The sequence below is a fragment of the Sapajus apella genome, unplaced genomic scaffold (assembly GCF_009761245.1).
Source record: "Sapajus apella isolate SASKATOON/1434 unplaced genomic scaffold, GSC_monkey_1.0 scaffold16, whole genome shotgun sequence".
Classification (NCBI taxonomy): Eukaryota; Metazoa; Chordata; class Mammalia; order Primates; family Cebidae; genus Sapajus; species Sapajus apella.
The window spans coordinates 21741286-21766265 of NW_022436956.1; the positions used below are offsets into that span (position 1 = coordinate 21741286).

The 24980-nt window shown below is 44.9% G+C and overlaps 1 protein-coding gene across 2 annotated transcripts in view; it reads right to left on the reverse strand.

Moving 5' to 3' along the window:
• Nucleotides 1–5921: 5921 nt before the first annotated feature.
• TTC12 (tetratricopeptide repeat domain 12) overlaps nucleotides 5922–24980 on the reverse strand; it is a 51651-nt gene continuing 32592 nt past the window's right edge. The window contains exons 14-22 of one of the 2 annotated variants that reach the window (XM_032285514.1): nucleotides 22075–22167; nucleotides 20956–21016; nucleotides 20046–20183; nucleotides 12807–12905; nucleotides 12266–12334; nucleotides 9735–9836; nucleotides 8365–8464; nucleotides 7243–7468; nucleotides 5922–6086 (exon numbers count right to left, since the gene is read on the reverse strand). In XM_032285514.1, coding sequence (XP_032141405.1) covers nucleotides 6011–6086; nucleotides 7243–7468; nucleotides 8365–8464; nucleotides 9735–9836; nucleotides 12266–12334; nucleotides 12807–12905; nucleotides 20046–20183; nucleotides 20956–21016; nucleotides 22075–22167 — 964 coding nt within the window. In that variant the 3' untranslated portion in view covers nucleotides 5922–6010. Of the gene's footprint in view, nucleotides 6087–6403; nucleotides 6856–7242; nucleotides 7469–8364; nucleotides 8465–9734; nucleotides 9837–12265; nucleotides 12335–12806; nucleotides 12906–20045; nucleotides 20184–20955; nucleotides 21017–22074; nucleotides 22168–24980 lie in introns of those variants that run through there. The other variant, XM_032285513.1, reaches the window with a different exon arrangement.

Here is a 24980-nt window from a genome sequence, read left to right on the forward strand (position 1 = left end):
TTCCAACTCTGATTAAAAATCCTCACGTTTGAGAGCTCCAGAAAAGAGCACGTAGGGATAGCCAGGCTGGGGCATCTATGGAAGAATGCTCAACCAACGTGATCACAGCAGGAGTGCCCATTTCCTCAGGGTTTCCGTGTGCAAAGCACGGTAATGAGGGCTGTATAGAAATAATCTCATTTAATCCCCACAACAAACCCAAGAAGTGGGTATCATATCTCCCCTACCTCTGCCTTTTACAGACAAGCCAATCAAGGGGTTAAGCCATTCACCAAGATCATGAAACTTAAAGCGAGGTTATGAAATTGAAAGCAAGGTGGAGAAGGGCTTTGAGCCTGTACTCCCACCACTGGGCTTCCTGCCTCCCAGGGTCTCCTTGGAGTCCCTGCCCCACTCTGGACCATTAGTTCCGAGGGTTCTTGACAAAGGTAAGGACACTGAAGATAGCTCACCTGGCCTTCCTGAGTCTCAGGTTCCTTATTTATAAAATAAGGGGACATGGAGTAGCCATTTTGGAGCAATGAATTCTATTTAGCCAATGAATCAGCTGGACTCCAACAAAGTACATACAGTCAACGTCCTGTACCCTTGGGTTCCAAATTAGCAGATTCAACCAACTGCAGATCGAAAATATTTGGGGAAAAAACAATAAACATAACACTCCAACAATAATAAATAATACAAATTTTGACATAGCATTTACATTGCATTAGGTATTATAAGTAATCTAGAGATGATTTAAGGTATTATGAGAGGATGTGCGTAGGCTATGTTCACATACTATGTATTTCATACAAGGGGCCTGGGCATCCCAGGGTTTTGGTATCTGTGGTATCAATCCCTGGGGGATACAAAGGAATGACTGTAGAAGATTAGATGATCCCTGAATAATTTTCAGCTTGGACCTTCTAGGAGCCTTTTCTTCAGCCTCTTGTTCCAATAATTCTCACTATCATTCCGTGCTTTTGGTCTAGTTCAAATCCCCGTGCACATTAGCTCACCTACTTTAATGTGCAAATTCATCTCCCAGCAGCAGTGAGATGAACTCCGTGTGGGGGGTGTGTATGTGTGTGCTTGTTGCCCGAGGGGAAGTGAGGCATCTAAATGAGCATCCAGAGCTGCTGAAGATCAGAAGCCCAAATGTAAAGTTGGGGACAGATGTGACAATGGAGTGATGCTCAGGCTAAGCTGAACCGGCACATCTGGTAGGCAGCCACCTTCACTCGAAGCAGTTCCTTCCAACCCGCTGGTGACAGGAGCCCCGCCTCAGGTCTGGGGAGATCTGAGGCTGGGATGGCTGGCAGAGGTGATCGGCAGCCCACTGTTCCCTGCTTTGCTAGCACCCCAGGGCTCTCTCCCACCCAAGCCAGGGCTGAGCCTCAGAGCAGCCAGGAAAGCCTGATCCAGCCCGGGGCAAAATCAGACCACAGGGCAAAATGTCTCCAGGGAGAACTCATTCATCATTTTGCCTTTTCAAAATTGAGATCAAATTAGAAGTCTGGTTAAAAGGAAATAAGTCATCCAGCAGCTTTGGTTCACAGAAGCCCAGTGCTTGGCAGGTATGCAGCCACCCACTGGGCCGGGAGCTGCTGGAGGAAGTGATGGGCAGCTGGATGTCCCACTGGGCTAGCACCCCTCTTTCTAGGGCATCAGGGAGGGTAGAGGGATGCAGCTCTGGGGCTTGAGGAGAAAAGAACTAATGACATCGTGATGAATGTATGATTGGAGCTACAGCCATTGCAATCAACAGGTTTTCCTGATTCTAAACTGAGGACAAATTGCAAGTAACAGAGGAGCATCTGTTTGAGAAGAGGACTTTTGAGCATTGATCCTAGCACCTTCCACTTCACACTGGGTCCTGCTGATGTCCATGCACCCTGGCCCCAGGCCCTGACAAAGAGCACTGCTGTCTTATCCCTGAGCCTTGAGTGTGCTCAGAATCCCATCCCACCCAGGACTGGTGCTTTCAGGTCCTGCTGCCATGGGGTCACGTAAAAAGGCAGGCTGCTGGCTGGCAGCTGGTTCTTGGGGGAATCTTCCTGTTTGCCACCAGGCACAGTAGAGAGGGAAAGGTAAACAGAGCCAAATATATGCTCGCCTTCAGTGAAATAGAGGGCCAAGTAAGATGAGCAAATCCATGAGGGTGGGAAGGGGCAGATAATGGGTACATGGTCATTTCTAGTCTCAAAATTAGAGTCACCATTAAGTAAGTATCTTCTATTTGCCAGTCACCTATGCTAGGTACTTCATGTATATTATATCCAAACCACAGAATGAGAGGTAGGGGTTGATCCTCCCATTTTATAGAGAGGAAACTGAGGCTTAGAGAAATTTGGTGATTTATCTTCAAGTCACACATAGAAGGAGAGGAATGTTTTACATGTAGGAAGTGTTAAGAACACACCTTGGAGTCAAATTCTGATTCCCCTGCTTACTGCTTATGTGATCCTGGGTGGGAAAGTACTATTCTCTTCATATCTTAGTTTCTATACCTGTAAAGTGGAGATAATACCTGCCTCACCATCTTTATGAGGCTTATGTGGGCACAGGATCTTCAAGTTTTGATAGGGCACCTAGTGCAGAGCAAAGGCACAATGCAGGGTGGGGCTGGGTGCAGTAGCTCATGTCTATAATCCCAAAAATTTGGGAGGCCGAGGTTGGTTGGTCACTTAAGGTCAGGAGTTTGAGACCAGCCTAGCCAACATGGTGAAACCTTGTATCTACTAAAAATACAAAAATTGGGATACAGGTGCATGCCTGCAATCTCACTTACTCGGGCAGCTGAAGCACGAGAACCACTTGAACCTGGTAGGCAGAGGTTGCAGTGAGCCAAGACTGTGCCACTTACTCCAGCCTAGGTGACAGTGTGTGACTCTGTCTCAAAACAAACAAATAATGCACAGACAGGATTTATTCTCTCTCTCTCTGCTTGTCTGCAGGATGCCAGTCTATGAGGACCAAAAGCTCATTCCATGGGAAAGGGAATCAGTTCTAAATGGTTTTTTTCTTCACCTCTGATTAGTCTCTCCTCTAATGGAAACCTTGGAGGCTGTATTTTCAAGGTATTTAGAAAATGAGACCTCTTACTTAAAAAAAAAATGTTATATGCGATTAAATGCTTCTGTCCTCAGGTCAGTGCAAAAGTAATTGTGTTTTTTGTCATTACTTTTAAATGGGAAAAACTGCAATTAGTTTTGCACCAACCTAATACTTCCCTCAATTCTCCAAGCCAAGAAGCTCTTATTTGAACCAGTCCTCAAAAATGTGTTTACAATAGCAGCCCCTGACCTGCTGCAGCATCTCAGCCCCTTCCTGTCATTTCTTCCCAACTCTGAACCTTGCTGGCACTGAAACTGCCTTCCTCACATCGTCTATGAAGACACTGGGCAGCTCTGGACTGTCTGTTACCTGCCACCTCTGCTGTGGCTTCAGAATCGTGATGGAGTTCCAACCTAGCCACATCCCCTTTAGGATGGACAATCCCAGGTCCTCTGCCTGTTGAACCAGAAAACTCTGACTACCCGGAACAAGCATGCCTCCAATGGTGTCAGGGCTCCTGGCAAGCAGAGATGAGGCCATCTTAAAGATGGCATTGGCATTTTCCACGCTGCCTGGAAGGTTTGCATGGTAGTGTGTGTTAGAGGTAACAAAGTTGGGGCAGTGGCGGGGTGGATCCACACTGTAGAGGGAGAACACTAGCATGTGAAACATCTCTTCCCACCTGTGAGAGGAGAGAGAGCCTCAGGTGCAGCACCTTCCTCCAAATCGGAGATGACTGCTCTCGGCAGGCACTCTGGAGCAACGATAATAATAACATAATTTGACATTCCCCATTCTTTGTGGAAGAGAATACACCTGTAATAGCCATTTTCAAAAGCCAAGAAGGAGGAGTGCAACCAGAGCAGGGAAAGGATGGGCCTGAACTTCAAAGGAGACAGGCCTGATGGTTATGCACAGAGGCAGCCTTTCCGTTTTCAAAGCTCCGTGGATTTCTCTCTGAAAACACCAACTTTTGCACCCACTAATTTTCTTCTTTGTGCTCTGATCGGCATCAAGCCATTCTTCCTTTGCAATTCAGTAGACTCTTGAAGGGTGTTTGCATGACAGGACTGATGGGCACGTCCTGGCTTCTCTACAGTGGCCTGTCACTTGCTTGCCACCCAGGGTGCCACCACAGAGTGCCCCAGTGAGCTCCCTCCAGCCATATGCAGTGCATCTATCCCAGTGAGGGGATCAGGCCATTGATTTTCTTCCACCGCCCACCTCCACCACTCCTTCTGCCTGCCAAATGCCAATTATTTATCTTGGTTTCAGAAATGAAGTTCTTAATTTAAGTCAACAGCTGCCTTACCTGTGAAGAGCACTTTCTTCACAGGGTATGTTGAATAAAATCTCCCTGGCGGAGGAGGATTTCCTTTCCTACATGCTTCAGAGAATGGCCAGCTTTGATTCCTTATAGGACATGAACCTCACCCTTTCCCAGATCCCTCAAACTTTAACCCAACCGACATCATAGTCAACGCCATCAACCTCAAGATAGAGCCTGGTAATCTCTCTCCCTCTCTCTCTCTCTCTCTTTCTGAGATGGAGTCTTGCTCTGTCACCAGGCTGGAGTGCAGTGGCATGATCTCAGCTCACTGCAACCTCCAACTCCCTGGTTCAAGCGATTCTCCTGCCTCAGCCTCCCAAATAACTGGGATTACAGGCATGTGCTGCCATGCCTGGCTAATTTTTGTATTTTTAGTAGAGACGGGGTTTCACCATGTTGGCCAGGATGGTCTTGATCTCCCGACCTCATGATCTGCCCACCTTGGCCTCCCAAAGTGTTGGGATTACAGGCGTGAGCCACTGCACCAGGCTGGTAATTTCTTACATTTGCGTAGCACTTTATAATTCCCAAAGTGCCTTCACCTCCAAAACCTCATTTAACCTTTACAACAGTGGAGGAGGTAGATTAGACAGGTATTAGTTTTTCCAGAAGCAGTAGCCAAAGCTCAGAGAGGTTAAACAAGTTGCCCAAAGCCACACAGCTGGCAGGTAGCAGGATAGGACCAAAAGTCTTTGGAATTTTGGTCTGGGACTCCTGACATTCACTGTACTATGAAGACCCTGTCCCCTACTCTAAAATGATTAACTGATTATAAGGAGGAGCCAGAGAGTAGTGTCACTTACTGAATGTCTCACTTAGGGACTTGCAGTCCACAGGTGACCCTGGTTTAGAGTGACCCTGGGGCAACTGGAAGGGAGCATTGCCTTTGGGGATGGGGTGAGAGTACAAGGTGGGTTAGGGAAATAAACTCATTTGCATCAGTCAGGGTTCACTGCAGAAAGAGATGCCTGTGCTTTGGCACCTTAAGCAGAAAACAATCTAACCCATGGAACAGGATGCCTACAGTCCCACCAGATGGGCTGGAGGAGGGTGCCAGGAGAGACCCCTAGGAACGATTCCCAGAATGATTCACACAGAGCTCTCCTAACAGGAGACACACCACCTACCACTCGCCCTACTGAATTAAGAGCACATGCAGTGGCTGCGGGCCAGGAGTCAGCTGCAGGCCACCGATGACGCCAATGTGACTCTCTCTTAGCACTCCACAGCTGGAAAACGGATGCTGAAATGCTGCTACCAACAAGTCTGATGTTTCTGGCAAACTGCCAGCAGAAAATAGCAAAAGGGGTAGAAAGTGGCATTGGGCCGGCCAGTAGTTCCCGTCTAGAATCGTTTCTACAAGAGAGTCTGGGGAATGTGGCTTTTTGTGAGATGGTTTCTAGCTTCTACCGAACAGGATGGAACATTCAAAGGAGGGAACAATGGAAGTCGAGTAAGCCAGTGCACAGCGCCCACCACAGCAGCCAGCCCACTCTCTTGTTACCCGCGAAAACCCAACATGCAAACACTGAAAATGAATACTTGATTCCAGAGCGGATATTTCAGAGGTCTTTATTAGCATAGGAACAACTCAGTGTGTGTGTTTGTGTGTTCCCCAAGTGCACACAGACACCATATCTCTCAAGAATCACTGATGTATTTCACCGTGGAGTTGAGAATTTCTAGGCCATGAAGCTTTCTTAGTTGAGCAGCAAACCTGTCACAATCAAAACACACAACCCAGGATATAAGTGCCAAGGTTCAGACTTCTGGAGCCCAGAGCCAACCCCCTCTCAGATGGAAGCTGGCTGGGAATGTCAGCCTATCATTCTGGGTGGAAACAGGAGGTGGCTGTGGCAATGGGGTACCCTAAAAATTACAGGGGTAAAGACGATCGAGGCCCACAAAGCACTGAAAACACTCGCTGGAGGTGGCAGGTGTGTCAGGCTGATCAGATGGGACCTTGCTCTTGGGAACTCCCCCACAGGTTGCCACTTTGAAGTCATCCTAGCTAATATGTTTGCTTTCTACAGAAGAAAAATTTTAACTATTCCTTCCATTTGAACCACCAGACAGAACTAGAGAGGACCTTAGTTATCATCGAGGCCAAGCCCCTCATTCTACAGAGGAGGAATTAAAGGCATGTGGCTGTAAGGGAAGGAGCCTCTCTCACCCAGCCCCAAGGTTTACCCCTGCTCTATGGCGGGGCTCCTTCACTCAGCCACATGTGGACACCTCCCAGAAGCACATGCAATGAGGTGCATCCACACATCAGAACAGGAGCACAGCGGAGCGGAGGTCTGAGCTAACAGAGAAGGCACGGGCACAGTTACAGCCCACATCTCTTGTCCTCGCTCGCTGGGGGCCTCGATGCACTGCTCTATGTCTTTGCTTCACTCTGCTTTCTCCTGCATGAACGTGTGACCCTTGCTGGCCATTTCTCCACTTGTTTAGGCTGAGGCAAAGAACATGAAGTGGGAGTGTTTCTGGAAAAGTGAAGCAGAGAGAAAAGAGGAAAGAGAAGGGAAGGTGGAGTGGGAGGGAGGGGAAGGACGATAAAGAGACAGGGAGAGGGATGAAGAACGGCAGAGAATGGAATGGAGAGAAGGCAACGGCAGCAAGTATGAGCAGCGAGTCCTCATCAGACAAGCCGATTCCCTCTCTGGTTGGAGCCTGAGAGCTCCCAGTTCCTCTAGCAAGGCTTTCTTCAGAGAAGCAGCTATTGGGCTTAACTAGGTCTGCACAGAAATCATGAGGGCTCCCCAGTGTTTTGTGTGGCACACAGTCCAGACAAAACACAGTGCCTTAATTCAGCTGCTCTTTCCGCAGTGAGACCGACACTGGGTTAGCCTGACTCCCAGTCCACAACGTACCTGGGCTCAGCTGTGCACAGCTTCCCCAGAGCAATGCCTGCGTTCACCTGCACAGCTGTCTTCTGTGTGTCACTGCCTGCGAGCCTTAACAAGACCTGCACGAGGTCCGTCTTTAGCAGGGAAGACGCAACGTTGGGCACCTCCATGCAGTTACCAAGGCAGAGGGCAGCATTGCCCACCAGAACCTCATCCTCCGAGCTGAGTAGCTTCATCATAATGCTCAACTCTGTAGGAAAGGAAGAGAACAAGCAACAGCTCCTTCAAATCCCAAAACAGGACGCTGGCAACAGGACAGGAGGGGCGCTGTCAACAGACTCTGAGCTTCCCCAGTAACTCTGCAGCAGAACCTATTCACTCACTCCTCAGCAAACATTCACTGAATGCATAGGAACCTCCTCAACTCCTTGCTGAATCTCTGAAGTGTCCCGGGTTCCCAGAGCACTGCCCAGCACAACACAGTTGTTAGATGAATGAACGCTATGTGTCAGACAGGTCTGTCTTCTCAAAAGCCCCTGTTCTCAGCCTCTCACTGCACCAGGGTGAGAGGCCCCATCTGACAGCCCCCAGGTGGGAGGCAATGTGCCCGCAACCTATACCTGCAGGGCATGAAACAGTTCCAGAAGAAAGTTCCTGCTTCCATGGTGGAGCCTCCTTCAGTTCACCTTCTGTGCATTCCAGGGAGTTGGTAAAAAGCACATTAGCAGGCTGCCTCTCCTATGAAGCCTACTGTGAAAAACTACGGCTGGTGCAAGTTACTAGGCTAAAGGTAGGCTCAGACTCTGATATTCCCCTTGTTCACTAAACGTTGAAGGTGTTTTCCCCGCCCTCCTCCTGTGAAGGCAGAGAACTGAACTCGGTAAGAGAAGGGAGTTTCCTAGCTTGGACCCTGTTATCTTTGAGCCGTCTAGATTCTCTCCTGTCTAGAGTCTACATCTGTGCAGCCAAAAGGCTAATTAAATGCTTTCAGATGTGGAGGTGAAACATCTTGTTCTGTAAACACTGAAGTCTGGGAGTGGTCAGCAGCATTGCTGATAAGTTCTTCCTCGGCCACAGTTCCCTTTGCAGCTTCAACGGTGGATGAACCTCTGGGACAAGGGCTTTCTTAAGGAAATCGTCACTTACTGTTATCCAGTCTTACTACTTCTTCCCGAGCTTCATGATAACTATTCGTGCAGATGGCTAGTATCTTTACAGCATAACGTGACGCAGTCTCGCCTCCTGTCTAGATTTCAGAATGAAATTAGAAAAACAAAATCAGTGCTATGATTGCTCTTGACCAGAAGCCACAGAGAACAGTTATTATAGTGCTAGTGGCTTCCTAAACTCTGAAAAGAGAATTCCACTGAGAAGGGCATATGCTTCCAGCATCCTCTCTAACCCCACCCTCACCCCTGACAGGAGTGCAGGCCTGCCATGTACACCTGAGTAATTGCCTCTGGAGGGCTTTTTTAGCAAATGGCTGAGAAGAGAATGATGCTGATGAATGGCAGATCTACCAAAAAGGGAGGAAAAGGCCCTCCCATGTCATTTTACCATTCGAGAATGAGGACTGACTTACTAAGACTGTCAGGCTGACAGTCCTGCATGGAGAACATCAGGAACCTAGATCATTTTAAGAGGTGACAACAGTCAAACATAGCCCTTACCATCACCTACGTGGTGTCTTTAAAAGGCATGTGTGCACGTATGCATGCATGCATGGGTATGCATGTCATCAGCAGTTTTTGGTGGGTTTGCAAAAGTCATAATAAATGATAGTCATTGTTCAAGTGGCAGCCTAAACTCAGACCCCCTGTGCTGCCTCCTTGCCCCACAGCAGCCCCCAGCGCATGCTTCCCTGCCCCACTCTGCCTGATGCTTTATGAATAAAAGCCATGTGTCACCACACTAACATGTGTGCACAGACCTCATGGGCACATACATCATAGGTGGGATTCTGAGATGGCAGCCTAATCATCCTCCTCACCCTTGCAGGTGAATCCAGATAACTGGTCTACTGACTTGCTTAGATTCACTGCACTCATTTCATGGGGAAATCCCAACATCCTTTGGTTACATGGTAATTCTGCAGGCTACATGTCTCATAGATGGAGTTCCATCCAGCACTCTCCAGATAACTATATAAAGCATCATGAGCAGTAAAACCTGATCAAAACAATGTGCCTGAGAAACGTAACAGAAAGCCACTCAGATCATTTTTTTTTTTTCAAGAACAGAGGCCATATATTTTAAAGTTAGGCTTGAGGGGTAAGCAGTTTTTAATAGATGTAGCTAATGAACGATTTTCTTATTTATTCAACAATCTGTTGTTGATGTTCAGAGTATGGTCTGAGTAGACAGGCAGAAGCAAATCCCTATCCAAGAAGTTTAAAATCTCGCGAGGGAGAAATGGCAGCACATTGATCAAACAAATCCCACCTTAATACTGTTCGCCGAATAAAGTGGGAGACTTCTGTACATTTCAGAGGTTGTAACCAATAATGTTATTTTACCTTCAGGAATTTAATCATTTTCTTTATCACTCCTGCTCGCAAGGCCTCCTCAACAATTTTCAGAGAGGAAGAAAGGGTCCGGCTCAGAACACCAGCAGCTCTCTGAGTACAGCAGAAAGAGGATAATTAAATGTCCTTTTCAGAACTGCTGACAACATTTAAAAGTTAACAGGGAGTTTGGTGAGGCAAAAGGCCATCATTAATATTGGAAGCAAAATATAAAAAATATGATGGCCAAATAATAGCAAGCACTGTTCTTTTTAATAAAACTATAAAGGAGCTGTAACCATTGCCCCTTGCTACCGAAAGGCCCATATTATTTCAGCCTCACACAGGAGCAACTAGTTTAACTCTGAGAAAGGAAGTTCTCCCTTGGGATTCCTTCCAGCGCTCTGATTTCAGCAGGCCCTTTATTAGGAAATGTTTGACTTCCTGGGTTGGTCTTCTGTGTCTTTTGTCTTCATTTCTCTGATCTTTGTCTTTTGTTCTATTTTCTGCGATACTTCATTTACCTTATTTCCCAGCTCTTATTTCCTTTTTTAAATAAATAAATGGCAAGCTGTTACTGTTTTATGGATATAACTATCTTAAATCTTTCTCAGGATACAAATGATAGTTATTATTTTTTTCTTCTGTTTCCTATATCATCTCTATTTCTTTTGGATTAATTTTTACGTTTATCTTGATTTTCCTGTTTATGTGTGTGGTTTTCCTGCAGTGTCTGGTGACCCTTATCTGCCCAATCACATGTACAAAAAAGGCAATAAAAATATGTTTGGGCATGCCATGTTTATGGGAAGTTTGGTGACTGAAAGGTAGAGAGGTAGCACGCCCATATACTAGAAAGAAAAATGTTTTCTCTAGATTTTCACTTCTTTAGAGATAAAAATGTTCTGATTTTATGCTTGGAGGATGGATGCCTGCAAGCAAACACAGCTCCACTGCCTCATACTTGCTTTCTATTGTACTGGGAATTTTGAAACCTTGATCCTCTTCAGGGTATTATAAGGCAAACCTGCTACACTGCCCAGCGACATATTCCTCCATCTGTACTCTACAAGAAGGTTTCCTCAGCCCTGCCTCACTAATTATCACCCTTGCAGCTGTTCTCCATCTTCAGAAAACTTGTTATAATTACTTACCTATTGGTAACTACTTGCCTGTTTACCGTCAACGTAGGTCTCTACTTTTTTTTCCTTCAATGGCTTTAATCTCATTTTAATGAGGTCTCCAGAGGGAGAAAAGATAAACTTGTGTATTATCAAGTTTGTTTCCCTAATCTGCTTCCTAAAGATCCTAGAATTTTGCAATAGCTGACACCATGGATCCCTTTTCAGGCCCAAGGCAGTGGAGACTGTTGCTAGACAAGGACCAGATGCCCATGGTGAAGCTGCTGCCCTGCTCAGCAAGCTGGGAAGCACCCAGGGTGGCACATGTGGAATTCTGAGGAAATCTGGCTCGGGCTCCCCTAAAGGTTTACTCAGGGACTAGTAAACTCCACCTTTAGATCTGGACCATATGAGAATGGTGGTGCTTACCACTTTGGGGGTCATGGACCTCTTTTGAGGATCTGATGAAAGCTATGATGCCCCTTCCATGAAAATGAACACTCACTTAAAATTGTCTGCCCAGTTGCAGGGGATTCCAGGAACGCAATGATGAAGCCCATGTTAAAAACCTTTGCCCTATCCTGTCTGAATTGACTTTGGGGACGTTTTGAGAGTGGTACCCGCAAACAAGGTATGTTGGATCTACTCAGAACCTTTTTTTAAATTGTGGAGCCAGTCCTCAGCCTGCAACTGTTGAAAGGCTGGTTTCCCAAACCCACCCTAGATGTGGCCGTAATTGCGTCTCTAGGGGTTTGGGCCCTGCCCTGACAGGGAGAAAAACAGGGGTGTTCACTAAGGTGAGTGAAGAACATATTCTAGGGTGATGGCAAATAGCCTCTTGAATCATACTAATATTCTTTTCCTGATGCACTGTGCTAACATATAGGCCTTTCTCAGTTTTCTTATCCAAATGTCAGACACAGAATTGAGAAAGCCATTCCAGCATATATTTTAAACAGAGACGAAAACTATTATGCACAAACAACCTCTAGGACCACTGGCTTAAAACATGGACCTGGCTTTTTTTTTTGCCATGGAAAAAAGGGATTCCAAATAAGTTGGACACTTGATCTGTCCAATTTGCAAAGGATATTTTGAAATAGGACAAAATATATCCTCTAAGCTGGTTAAATTTCAGACCATACAGAAAAGGGATTCTTAAGTCGGGCTCCTAGACTCTAGGGGATCCACAGATGATGCGCACTGCAAGGAGGTCATCAAATTCCTGAAACTGTAGACAAAACCTGATATCTATGTGTTTGTGTGCATTATTCTGAACAGTATATCCATACCATATCTTGGAGAGTCACCGGATTCTCAAAGGTGGCAGCTTCAAAAAGATTAAGGACCATTGATAATAAAATAAGACAAAACAGAAAGAACAATGGAAGCTACTTCTGGATTTCCCTGGGAGAAACTTACTGTCAGGATTCCTCCATCCTGGCTGTTTAGTAGAGATAGGCACCTTCTGCTCACCTCCACAGCCCAAACCTACAACAATGGGGAGAGGCCAGGAGGTGATTGTAATTTCCTGGCAATCTGAATTCTCGGTGGAGCTTCTTCTGAGCACCCCTCCTTTTTAGCACCACCACACTGTGCTCAGGTTCCCTCATGACACTGGCTTTTACTGCTCTTATTCCTTCCTATGTCTATCTCCCCTAACTCCAGAGCATTTCCTGATAGCAGGAACCACCTTTTATTTGACTTTGTGAACGCAGCACCTCACACTCTGCTTAGTACACCCTGGATACTCAGTCTGTTTTCTGAGTGAATACGTGACTGAGTGACCCATCCACCCCTCAGCAGAGCAAAGGGAGAGTGCATCCCTCCAGCTTTCCCCATTCCATGGCCAGTGTGTCAGTGTACATGCTTCTGTTCTTTTTGTGAACATGCGAACGGTTTTATGCCACAGAATGTGTGCAGGTTGTCCCAGGGTTTCAGGCAGGGAGACGGAATGCCATACCTCAGAGACAAAGGGAGCCTGAAGACACAGGTTCATCAGGAGTCCCAGGAGTGTGTAGATAACCTCTCTGAACAGGTCCACATCCTCCTCACACCTGGCCTTGAGAAACAAAACAAGGTAACCAATGACCTTTCTGCCTTACAGGTTTTTATGGTCACCTTTACCCTTGGACAAGGATCTCAGAGTTAACCCACTCTCTAAATTGCCAATATCATGAACCTAATGATGTTGGAAGATCAGAGACTAGTTCCATGAGTTCATGTTAGTCGAGGAGACTTAGAAGGAGTCTCTGGTGCTTCTGCCATGGAACTATGGCTCAGTTTGTTCCTGGGCTTAAAGTGAAGAGTGAGCTGCTGAGATGGGTGATCATTCAACTCCACCAGAAACATTTTTCAAATTGGGATCAGGCAAGATGGCTGACTAGACACAGCCAGGTGGGACAGCTCCCATGAGGGACAGAGACAACTGGCGTGGTCCTTACAGATCTTCAGAGGGAAGGCATTGAGAGTAGATGGAGAGAAGACACAGAAGCAGGAAGGAATGGGAGTAACTGGGAACCCTGCATGGGGGTCCTATGTACCGAGGCTTGTTATTGGCCCCCAAAGCCTCTGGGGGAATGAGTAAGTTGAACTGGCAAAGAGCAACCTGATCTCATAATGGGCCTCTGGAACCCTGGCAGGAGAAATCCCCTCAACCACCACAGACCCTCATGGAGTTGGCAGAGAGAGCTGCTTAGAGAAGCGGTAGGGTTGGCAAGCCAGCTGATGTGGAGCCCAGAGGGCTGGGTGTGGTAGTGTCTGTAGTGGCGCATGGCCCCGGACAACTATCCCCCTAGGCTCAACTTACTCCCATACGAGACTTTAGCCCTAGGGGAACTGTCAGACCTGAAATCTGCAGGGTAGCCTTGCCCATCAGACAGGGCCAGTCTAACTTGAGGACATCTTGCTCTGTTGGCCTCTTCTGGGGCCCCAGCCTGGCCACACATGCTTGCTGAGCAGTCTCGAGGACCCTGGGGGCCGGCACCATAGTTTCTAAACTGGTGGACCATGGCTGATCAGTGGAGAGCTCCAGGAGGGTACCCCTATCACCACACACCAGCCCACATGCTCCCTCTCCACACTACAACTTCCCCTGGGCCCAGGGCAGCTCCCCACATCACTTTGCTGGTGAGTATCTGCTTTCCTTGGGGAAGAAAGGGCAGGTTTTGCTTTCCTTGCCCTGCCAGAGCATGGGAGTGCAGTCCTGCTCCTCCTCTTCCCTCTGACCACCATTTCAGATGGAGTCTTGGTGGGCATAGAGCCAGCCATCCCACCCCTGTCAGCATCTTGCATTAGTGCTAGCTTGGCAAAGAGTACAGTGGATCCTTCCCCCTCTAGGAGCAACCTCCACTGCTTGAGAGGCACAGAGAAGGCACAACTTTCAGCATGACCATGTACACAGTCACTAGCAGGGACCCTCTTCCCTCAGGGTGGCACTGTGGCAAACACCTGCAGAGAGTCAGGCACCCTGGCACCCACTAGCACCCTGCCACAGGTCTTCCGCTGCTGTTGGCATGAGCAAACAAGTTGAGTTCCCACTGTCACCACATTATGAAATTCTTGGGCTAACACCACCTATTGAAGTGTAGTGACCAGAGGTTCAGAATCACCTTGGCTCCCCCAGTGTGGTGTATGCTTAACCTAGAGGAGACAGAAAACAAAGTCAAGGCCCAATAAAAGTCCCCTAGAGTTACAGCATCCAGTCTAAGAGTTGGGAGCTGAATACTGACCCCCTAAAATCTTCCAGAAACAAAGCCAGTCAGCTGACTCCACCTTATACCACAATAAAACCCTCAAGGTCATCAAATAGGATAAAGGAAAAAAAATTATCCAAAGGTCAGCAATCTCAAAGATTGACATTAGAGAAACCAACAAAGATGAGAAACAATCCACACAATAAACCTGATGATTCAAGAAGTCAGAATGCCTTCTTTCTTCCAAACAACCACAACACCCCTCATCAAGGGTTCTAAACCTGGCTGACATGGCTAAAATGACAGAAACAGAATTCAGAATATGAATAGGAATGAAGTTCATTGAGTTACAGGAGTACATTGAAACCCACACGAAGAAAGCCAGAATCATAATAAAACAATGAAGGAGCTGACAGACAAAATGGCCAGTATAGAAAAGAACATAACCAACCTGATAGAGCTGAAAAACCACACTAGAAGAATTTCACAATGCAGTTACAAGTGTTAACAGCAGAATAGATCAATCAGAAGAAATAATCTCACACCTTAAAGACAGGCTTTCTGAAATAAGATAGGAATAGATAAAAAAGAATAAAAAGAAATGAGTAAAAGCTCTGAGAAATATAGAATTCTGTAAAGAGACCCAATCTACATCTAACTGATGTCCCTGAAAGATGGGAAGAATAGAACCAATGTGGAAAACATATTTCAGGATAACATCCATGAGAACTTCCCCAACCTAGCTAGAGAAGTCAACATTCAAATTCAGAAATGCAGAGAACTCCAGTAAGATACTCATAAGAAGATCATCCCCAAGACATATAATCATCAGATTCTCCAAGGTCGATATGAAAGCAAAAATACTGAAGGCAACTAGAGAGAAAGGTCAGATCACTTACAAAGGAGAGTTCATCAGACTAACAGCAGATCTCCCAGCAGAAACCCTACAAGCCAGAAGAGATTGGAGGCCAATATTCAACATTCTTAAAGAAAAGAGATTCCAACCCATAATTTCATTTCTGGCCAAACTAAACTTTGTAAGTGAAAGAGAAATAAGCAAATGCTAAGGGAATTCATTACTACCAGACTTGCCTTACAAGAGTTCCTGAAGGAATCACTAAATATGGAAAGAAAAGACCATTACCAGCCTTTACGAACACACACTGAAGTGCATAGACCAGTAACATTATAAAGCAACCACATAAATAAATCAGCAAATAAGCATCTAACATCATGATGACAGGATCAAATCTACACATACCAATACTAACCTTGAATGTAAATGGGCTAAATGTCCCAAGAAACACAGTTGCAAGTCAGATAAAGAACCAAGATCCATTGGTATGCTGTCTTCAAAAAACCCATCTCACAAGCAATGATACACATAGGCAAAACAACAGGAGGGAGAAAAATCTACCAAGAAAATGGAAAAGAGAAATAAAGCAGGGGTTTCAGACAAAACAGACTTTAAACATCCCAGTTTCAGACAAAACAGACTTTAAACCAATGAAGACCAAAAAAGACAAAGAAGGGCATTGCACATATTGGTAAGGGGTTCAATTCAACAAGAAGATCTGACTATCCTAAATAATTATGCACCAAACACAGAAACATCCAGATTCATAAAGCAAGTTCTTAGAGACCTTCAAAGAGACTTAGTCTGCCACAAAATAATAGCAGGAGACTTTACCACCCCACTGACAATATTAGATCACTGAGAGAGCAAATTAACAAAGATATTCAGGACCTGAACTTAGCACCAGATCAAATGGGCTTGATGTACATACACAGATTTCTCCATCTGAAAACAACAGAATATACATTCTTCTCACCATCATGTAGTACATACTCTAAAATCAATCATACTCGGAAGTAAAATGCTCCTTAGCAAATGCAAAATAACTGAAATCCTAATACTCAAATTAGAAATTAAGACTAAGAAATGCACTCAAAACTACATAATTACATGGAAATTGAACAACTTGCTCCAGAATGACTTTGAGTAAAGAAAGCAGTTAAGGCAGAAATCAAGAAGTTCTTTGAAACTAATGAGAACAAAAATACAGCATACCAGAATCTCTGGGACACAGGTAAGGCAGTGTTAAGAGGGAAATTTATAGCACTAAATGCCCTAACAGATATTTCTAACAAAAATTTAGAAATATCTCATGTTAACAACATACCACCACAACTAAAACAACTAGAGAACCAAGAGCAAACAAATCCCAAAGCTAGCAGAAGACAAGAAGTAACCAAAATCAGAGCTGAACTGAAGGAGACTGAGACACACACACACACACACACACACACACACACACACAAATCCTTCGAAAGGTCAACAAATCCTAAAGCTGGTTTCTTGAAAAAAATAATAAAATAGATAGATCACTAGCTAGACTAAAACACAGAAAGAGAGAATATGCAAATAGACACAATCAGAAACAACAAGGGCATATCACCACTGACCCCATAGAAATACAAACAACCATCAGAGTATATTATGAACACCTCCATGTACATAAACTAGAAAATCTAGAAGAAATGAATAAATTCCTGGACACATACACTATCCAAAGACTGAACCAGGAAAAAATGGAATCCCTGGACAAACCAACAATGAGCTCTGAAACTGAGTCAGTAATAAATAGCCTACCAACCAAAAAAAGCCCAGTACCAGCCAGATTCACAGTTGAATTTTACCAGATGTACAAAGAAGAGGTGGTACTATTCCTGCTAAAATGATTCCAAAATATCAAGGAGGAGGGATTCCTTCCTAACTCATTCTATGAGACCAGCATCATCCTGATTCCAAAACCTGGCAGAGACACAGCAAAAAAAGAAAACTTCAGGCCAAAATCCTTGATTAACATTGATGCAAAAATCCCCAACAAAATACTGGCAAACTGAGTCTAGCAGCACATCAAAAAGCTTATCCACCACAATCAAGTGGGCTTTATCTCTGGGATGCAAGGTTGGTTCAACATATGCAAATAGATAAATGTGATTCATCACATAAACAGAACTAACAACAAAAACCATGTGATTTCAATAGATGCAGAAGAGGCTTTTGATAAAATTCAACACTTCTTCATGTTAAGAACTCTCAATAAACTAGGTACTAAAGGAACACACCTCAAAATAATAAGAACCTTCTATGACAGACCCACGGCCAACATCATACTAAATGGGCAAAAGCTGGAAGCACTCCCCTTGAAAAGTGGCACAAGACAATGATGCCCTCTCACACCACATGTATTCAACAGAGTATTAGAAGTCCTGGCCATGGCAATCAGGTAAGAGAGAAAAATAAGGGGCAACCAAAGAGGAAAAGAAGAAGTCAAACTATCTCTGTTTGTAGATGACATGACCCTGTATCTAGAAAAATCCACAGTCTTAGGCCAAAAGCTCCTTAAGCTGATTAACAACTTCAGCAATGTCTCAGGATACAAAATCAACACACAAAGATCACCAGCATTCTTATATACCAGCAACAGGCAGACCGAGAGCCAAATCAGAAATGCAGTCCCATTTCTAATTGCCATCAAAAGAAAATACCTAGGAATACAGCTAACCAGGGAGGTGAAAGATCTCCAGAAGAACCACAGAACGCGGCTCAAATAAATCATATATGACACAAACAAATGGAAAAACATTCCGTGTTCATAGATAGAAAGAATCAATATTGTTAAAATGGCCATACTGCCTAAAACAATATATAGATTCAATGCAATTCCTATTAAACTATCATTTACATTCTTCACAGAACTAGAAAAAGCTATTTTAAAATTTGTATGGAATCAAAAAGGAGTCTGAATAGCCAAGGCAATCTTAGGCAAAAGGAGCAAAGCTGGAGGCATCACGTTACCTGACTTTGAACTATACTATAGTTACCAAAGCAGCATGGTACTGGTATAAAAACAGACGCATAGACAAATGGAACAGAATAAAGAACCAGAAATAAGACCATATACCTAAAACATCTGATCTTTGATAAACCTGTTAAAAACAAGCAATGGGGACAGGATTCCCTATTCAATAAATGCTGCTGGGATAACTGGCTAGTTATGTGCAGAAGATTGAAACTGGACCCCTTCCTTACACAATACATGAAAATCAGCTCAAGATGGAATAAAACCTTAATTGTAAAATCCAAAACTATAAAAACCCTAGAAGATAACCCAGGCAATACCATTCTACACACAGGAATGAGCAAAAATTTCATGACAAAGACACCAAAAGCAATCACAACCAAAGCAAAAATGGACAAATAGGATCTAATTGAAGAGCTTCTGCACAGCAAAGGAAATTACCAACAGAGTGAACAGACAACCTACAGAATGGGAGAAAGTTTTTGCAAACTATGCATCTGACAAAGGTCTAATATCCAGTATCTATAAAGAACTTAAACAAATTTACAAGAGAAAAATAAACTATCCCATTAAAAAGTGGGCAAAGAACATGAAGAAACACTTTCTGAAAGAAGACATACAAGTGGCCAACAAGTACATGAAGAAAAGCTCAACATCATTGATATCATTAGTGCAATGCAAATCAAAACCACAAGATACCATCTCACACCAGTCAGAATGGTGATTACTAAAAAGTCAAAAAATAACAGATGCTGGCAAGGCTGCAGAGGAAAAGGAACTGCTGGTGGGAGAGTAAAGTAGTTCAATCGCTGCGGAAAACAGTGTGGCTATTTCTCAAAGACCTAAAACAGAGATACCATTTGACCCAGCAATCCCATTAATGGGGACATACCGAAAGGAACAGAAATCTTTTTATTATAAAGACACATGCCCGCATATGTTCACTGCAGCACTATTCACAATAGCAAAGACATGGAATCAACCTAAATGCTCATCAATGATAGACTGGATAAAGAAAATGTGCTACATATACACCATGGAATACTATGCAGTCATAAAAAGAATGAGATTATGTCCTTTGCAGGAACATGGTGAAGCTAGAGGCTATTATCCTTTGCAAATTAATGCAGGAATAGAAAACTAAGTACCACGTGTCCTTCCTTATACGTGAGTGCTAAAAGATGAGAACACATGGACACATAAAGGGGAACAACACACACTGGGGCCTGCCAGAAGGTCGGGGGTGGGAGGAAGAGGGAGAGGATGAGGAAAAATAACTAATGGGTACTAGGCTTAATACCTGGGTAACAAAATAATATGTACAACAAACCCCCATCACACAAGTTTACTTATGTAAGAAACCTGCAAATGTACCCCTGAACTTAAAAGTTAAATAATAAATAAATAAATAATTTTAAAAAATTAAAAAAGAAAATCCTTCCCCAGGGCTAACGAAACTTGATCTGTGGGGCTGTTTAAGGCTGGTAGTGCATAAAGTCTACAGTTACAGAAGGGATAAGCCACTGCACCATTCCAGCATCTACAGAAACAGAATTTTTGGAAACACCAGACAACTAAGAAGCAGCTAATATCCCCAAAGAGGATAAAGAGCAATTTTGAATAGAAAAGCTAACATACCATGAGGCTCAAGCAGCCATCCCCAAATTCCTCACAGGCTGTCATGTGTCTTCGGGTGGCAGGCTCAGCACTGAGGTTTCCCATGATGGCAATGCACTGGCACAGAGCCGAGGAGCTGCTTACCTTGGGATCTCTCTTCTAAATGAGAATCAGGAGAAGGCAGAGCCTCAGAGGGCAGGCAAAGGATGTCGCATGACCTCTAGGTGGGTCCCTCACTCACCAAAAGGTCCGTGAACCAACTAGATAGCTTCATGTCAAACAGGAGCATCCCTAGGGTCACACTGGCAACAAAATGGAGGCACATAGAGGGGTAGATCCAAAAGGGTCTTGGCCTAGGGCTTAATCCCAGCTCCTCCACCAACCAGCTGGGAGGACTTGGACAAGTCCCTTCCCTTCTCAGAGGCTCCATTTCCACAGCTGTGACATACTGGGGTGTGGTTATGCTCTTCTAGGGCCCCTGAAACTTCTAAGGTTCAGTAGGGACAGGCTCCAGTTGCAACACACTCTCCATGGAGAACCCCTGCCCCCCCCGTCATTCAGTGCTTTATCAGCTCAAATTGCTACACTAGTTTTCCTGACAGGATGACTTCCATTCAGCAGACAGGGTTACACAGCGTAATTAGTGTCAGCAGGGGACTGATGGAGACTGACGGACTCTATCCACCTTCCCTTACAACGTCACCCACATCCAGCTTTTCCTCCCCTGTAACCAGCACCATCCATATGCCACCTCCACCTGTCCCTCCTGTAGTTGTTTCAATAACTGAGAATTGTGTAAATTCCAGCTGTTAATAAATGATTAATCAACCGAGAGACAATAGTTGTTCTAGATTGTAAATTGTGTTTAAACAGTCCCATTCATGCACCTGAGAGTGTCTGTCACAGAGGATGAAAATGAGGGTTTGCTCACCAGAACGCCTGTGAGTGCAGGGAGAACACCTGGAAGGTTGGCCTGGTACCAGACTTGGAGCCTGTTGAGAAACCATCAGACAGGATTTATTTTTACATTGCATAAACTATAACATAAATACAGCGTCTCAGATAATTAATGTTGCAGGCACTTGCAAACTCTAGGCCCATGTGATTTAGAGTGTGCATGGACAATAAAGAACCAAAAAAAGAAAAAAGCATGTCACTGTGTATGTAATGTGGCTGTAATTGTTCTAAGTCTGGAGAATTGCTTTTGATGCGAAACAACAGATCTCAGATGGCAGCTCCCATAAGCAGGAGTTGCTGGAATCTCTAGGCTTCTGCCAAGCTGACTTACCCCCCAATCCCTGCTCTGAGTCTACAGCATGTGTGTGCTGTGCAGAAGGCAAATACCATGCAAGCAGGTTTACCCTTCGGAGCCTCTCCACACGCTACAGCCACTGTTCCATACCCCAGCCCATGCCAGCTGGCTGGCCTGCCTGTGAGCACAAGCAGCTCTCTCATCCCATTACCATCTCTAAGCAAGGTGTCCTACAGTTTGTGAGGAAATTTAAAACACAAGATGAACTTTAGAAAAAGCACTTGAAAAATTATTAAAACTAAGATCTTTACTATCACCCCCAGTAGCTAAGCAAAACAAAACAAAACAAAGCAGCACAAAGCCACGGGGCAGAAGGAGATCATTATTTATGACGTCACTGGCAACCCCAGAGGAGGCTGCATTTGACTGTTCATTCTTGCTTGCTGGCTTGCTCAAGTTTTTTCAATGCAAATTTGCTGGGCAGCTCCTATGTGCCAGGCACTGATTAGGAAGGAGGAAGCTTCCCGACACTTGGGAGGCTTCCCTACTGTCAGAGGCACTGCTTTAAGTATGCGGCTGCTTCCAAACCCATGGAGGCCCAGGTCAGCCTCTACACAGAGTAACTAGAATGGGAGTAGTTGGCCTCGGCCCCTTGGGAGGCATCAGCCCTCCTACTCAGTGAATCCTGCAATACTCACTTGGAGACTTGGCCTCTCCAAATATGACACATTTTTAAAGATCAGACAGTTCAACAAAGACTGAAGAAGAAATGTCAGTCTCTATAAATAAAAAAATTACCTTTCTTCCAGAGCCAAGTCTGTGAACAGTCCCATAGCAGTGTCAGCCTCCTTATCCGAGAAATCAAGAAATGACACCAGGGCTTCCAACAATCTGCAAAAACCCATAATAACCTCAGAGGTAGCTGTCCTCCAACTAACAACATCCCAACAGGGTAACCTTGCAAGGAAACCAAAATGGAGTCCGCACCTGGGTGAAATAAGCAGAAAGGGTGCCTTGCCGCGCCCTCCTAGGAAGCACAGCTCCTTACCCACCCAGACACAGATACTCTTAGGTGGTTGGCTCCACCATTTAATGTGAATCCCCAGAAGGTTGCATACTTTTAACCAAAGTTTATTGATTATCGGACGCCAGCTCAGAAGGAGTTTCTGTGACTCAACCATGTGACTCTGGCTCAGTCAAGTTCATTAACTTAGATGACATCTAAATGGCATGCTTACTAATCTGCTGATGACTAAAGTGGGAGGGCCCCCTAATAAGGTGGGTGACGGAATAAAGATTTAACAAGATTGTGACAGGCTGCTGAATATATTAGATTAAATTTAATAGGGTTAAACTCAAAGTCCTCCACTTAGAGCTGGCAATTCTGCATAAGTAACAGAATTGTGAGACCTGGTTTATAACTGGTTCATATAAGAAAGATTTAAGGATTTTTAGCCACTTACAAACACAAGATGAACAAACAATCTAGCACAGCTGCCAGAAAACACCTGCTGCAATCTCAGGCTGCCCAAACGGACTTATTGGCACCACGACAATGGAAATAAGAGTAATTTGTTTATCCAGCCAGCTTGTATTAAATGTCTATAACGTGCTAAGTATACTGTGCTCAGTGCTGAGCTCCGGGTTTCCTACAGTGATACACATGCAAATAAACAAGTAAGATAAACTGTCTTAAGTGATATGTTAGAGACAGACACATGTTGAGAGGACCAGAGTCTCGCCAGTGGGAGGTGTGGGGATGGAGGTGAAGCAGCCTTCAACAGATGACATTTCAGGGTCTCTAAAGTGTAGGGTTAGCTATTCATTCGTTTATTCATTTGACCAATCACAATGAATAAGCCCTGACTGTGTGCCAGGCAATGTGGTCAGTTCTGGGGTCACAGCAATTAAACAAGACAATGTCCTAGCTCCAGGCAGCTTGCAGGCCAGCATCGCGTTGGGCCGTTGGGGACGCGTGCAGAGCAAGTCAGGCAAAGCGGCCTGCATTCACAGACCATGAGGCATAGAGTAGCAGGAGTACATTTGGGGACTGCTGGCATGCTTAGGGTGAGAGGGGAGGACAGGGGGCGGTAGAGAGCTGGACAGAGCCCAGATCCTGGGGCCTTCTAGAGCCTGCTGGAAAGTCTGTGCTTTGCTTCGTAGGCCCCTGTTCTCCAATGTGTGGTTGGTGGTGGGGGCCTCAGGGACAGATTCCTTAGTCAGTCTGAGTGTGAGGAGGCTGCTTTTTCATTAAGTCCTAGCCATTATATTTTGCAGTAATTGGAGAACTAGCCTTATGAGGAATAGAGAGTCATTTCAGTGTGTTAAGTAGGAAAATAGCAGAACAGACGTGCATTTTGGAAAAATCCCTTTGGCATACAGTGGAGGCTGGGTTGGAGCAGGTCATACAGGAGGCAGGAATTCAACCTGGGGAGAACTGTGAAGAACTGTGATTGTCCAGACAATAAACCCTACGGGAGCAGACTGAGGCAGCAGCAGAGTAAGAGGTACAGTAAAAAACAGACACTCATGAAGACCTGGAAGGAATGACTGGAGACAGTAGAGGACAATACATCCGAATCATCAAAGGAATGATGGATGGAACAAGAATGGTTAACCTGGAATATATCAATATTTTCAGATATGTAACACACTGGAAATCTGGGAGGAGTCTGGACCTGGGCCTTAATGTAGGGAGGCAGGATCAGTCCTAGAATAGTATGAGGCAGGCAGCTTGTGCACAGTGTAAGGAGATGATTTATGTCAATCAGAACTGTCCTAAAATGGGATGGGCTACCTTGGGAGGTGAGACCCACAGCTTCTCACTAACTGGGGAGAGACTTCCTCCACCCAGTCCATTAGCTGCATTACTGCCCATCCCGAACCAAATGTAGGTAAAAATAATGAAAGCACTGGCATGTCCCCTGGAGGGCATGATGCACAGGCTGCACACGGGTGCGCAGAGGAATCTATGCTGAATGGGGCTTGACCGGCTGGTTCCTGAGGGCCCAGGTGACGCCGAGCTTCTGCAAATCCCTAACATCTTCAGGAATGGACTCCAGTGCTCCTGCTGTCAGAAATAATTTATTTGTTTTACACTTAGTTCAGATTCAGCCTATTTTCTTCGGTCTTGAAGATGAATACTAATAAGCCTGAATAGCACAGAAGATGAGACCGCAGTCTCATCTTGGTTTTGTCCTGGGAGACATAAGCAGCTAGGCCCCCTCACCATGTGACAAAGCACACAGCCGAAGCGGACTCAGGACCTAGAGAAGACTGCATAGCTCTTTCTACTTCCTCACATCCCTTCTTTTTTGTGGCAGATTTTTTTGCTCTGCTTAGAAGCAGCTGTCTCTGTGAGTGAACCACAGGTCAGAAAATGCTTTCATGTAACCAGTAAATGCACGGTTACTTTAATTTAGGACCCTGAACAAATACCCTACCCTGAGAGAAAAATGATTATAAGTGTTATTGAGCCCCTCTCATGCCATGTGTCAGGCCTGATACTTGATGTTAGTTGCTTTTTTTTTTTTTTTTGCTGTAGGAGATGCTGTTTGCAGGCTAACTCCACATTCTCCGCTCCCTTCTATTCTTCCTGACTCTACTACAGAGGAAGCTAGGACGATTTTTTTTCCACCAGGGGTAGCATGTGACACAATTCTGTCCAAAGAGAAATAGGCAGTAGCTTTTCTTGATAAAAGGGA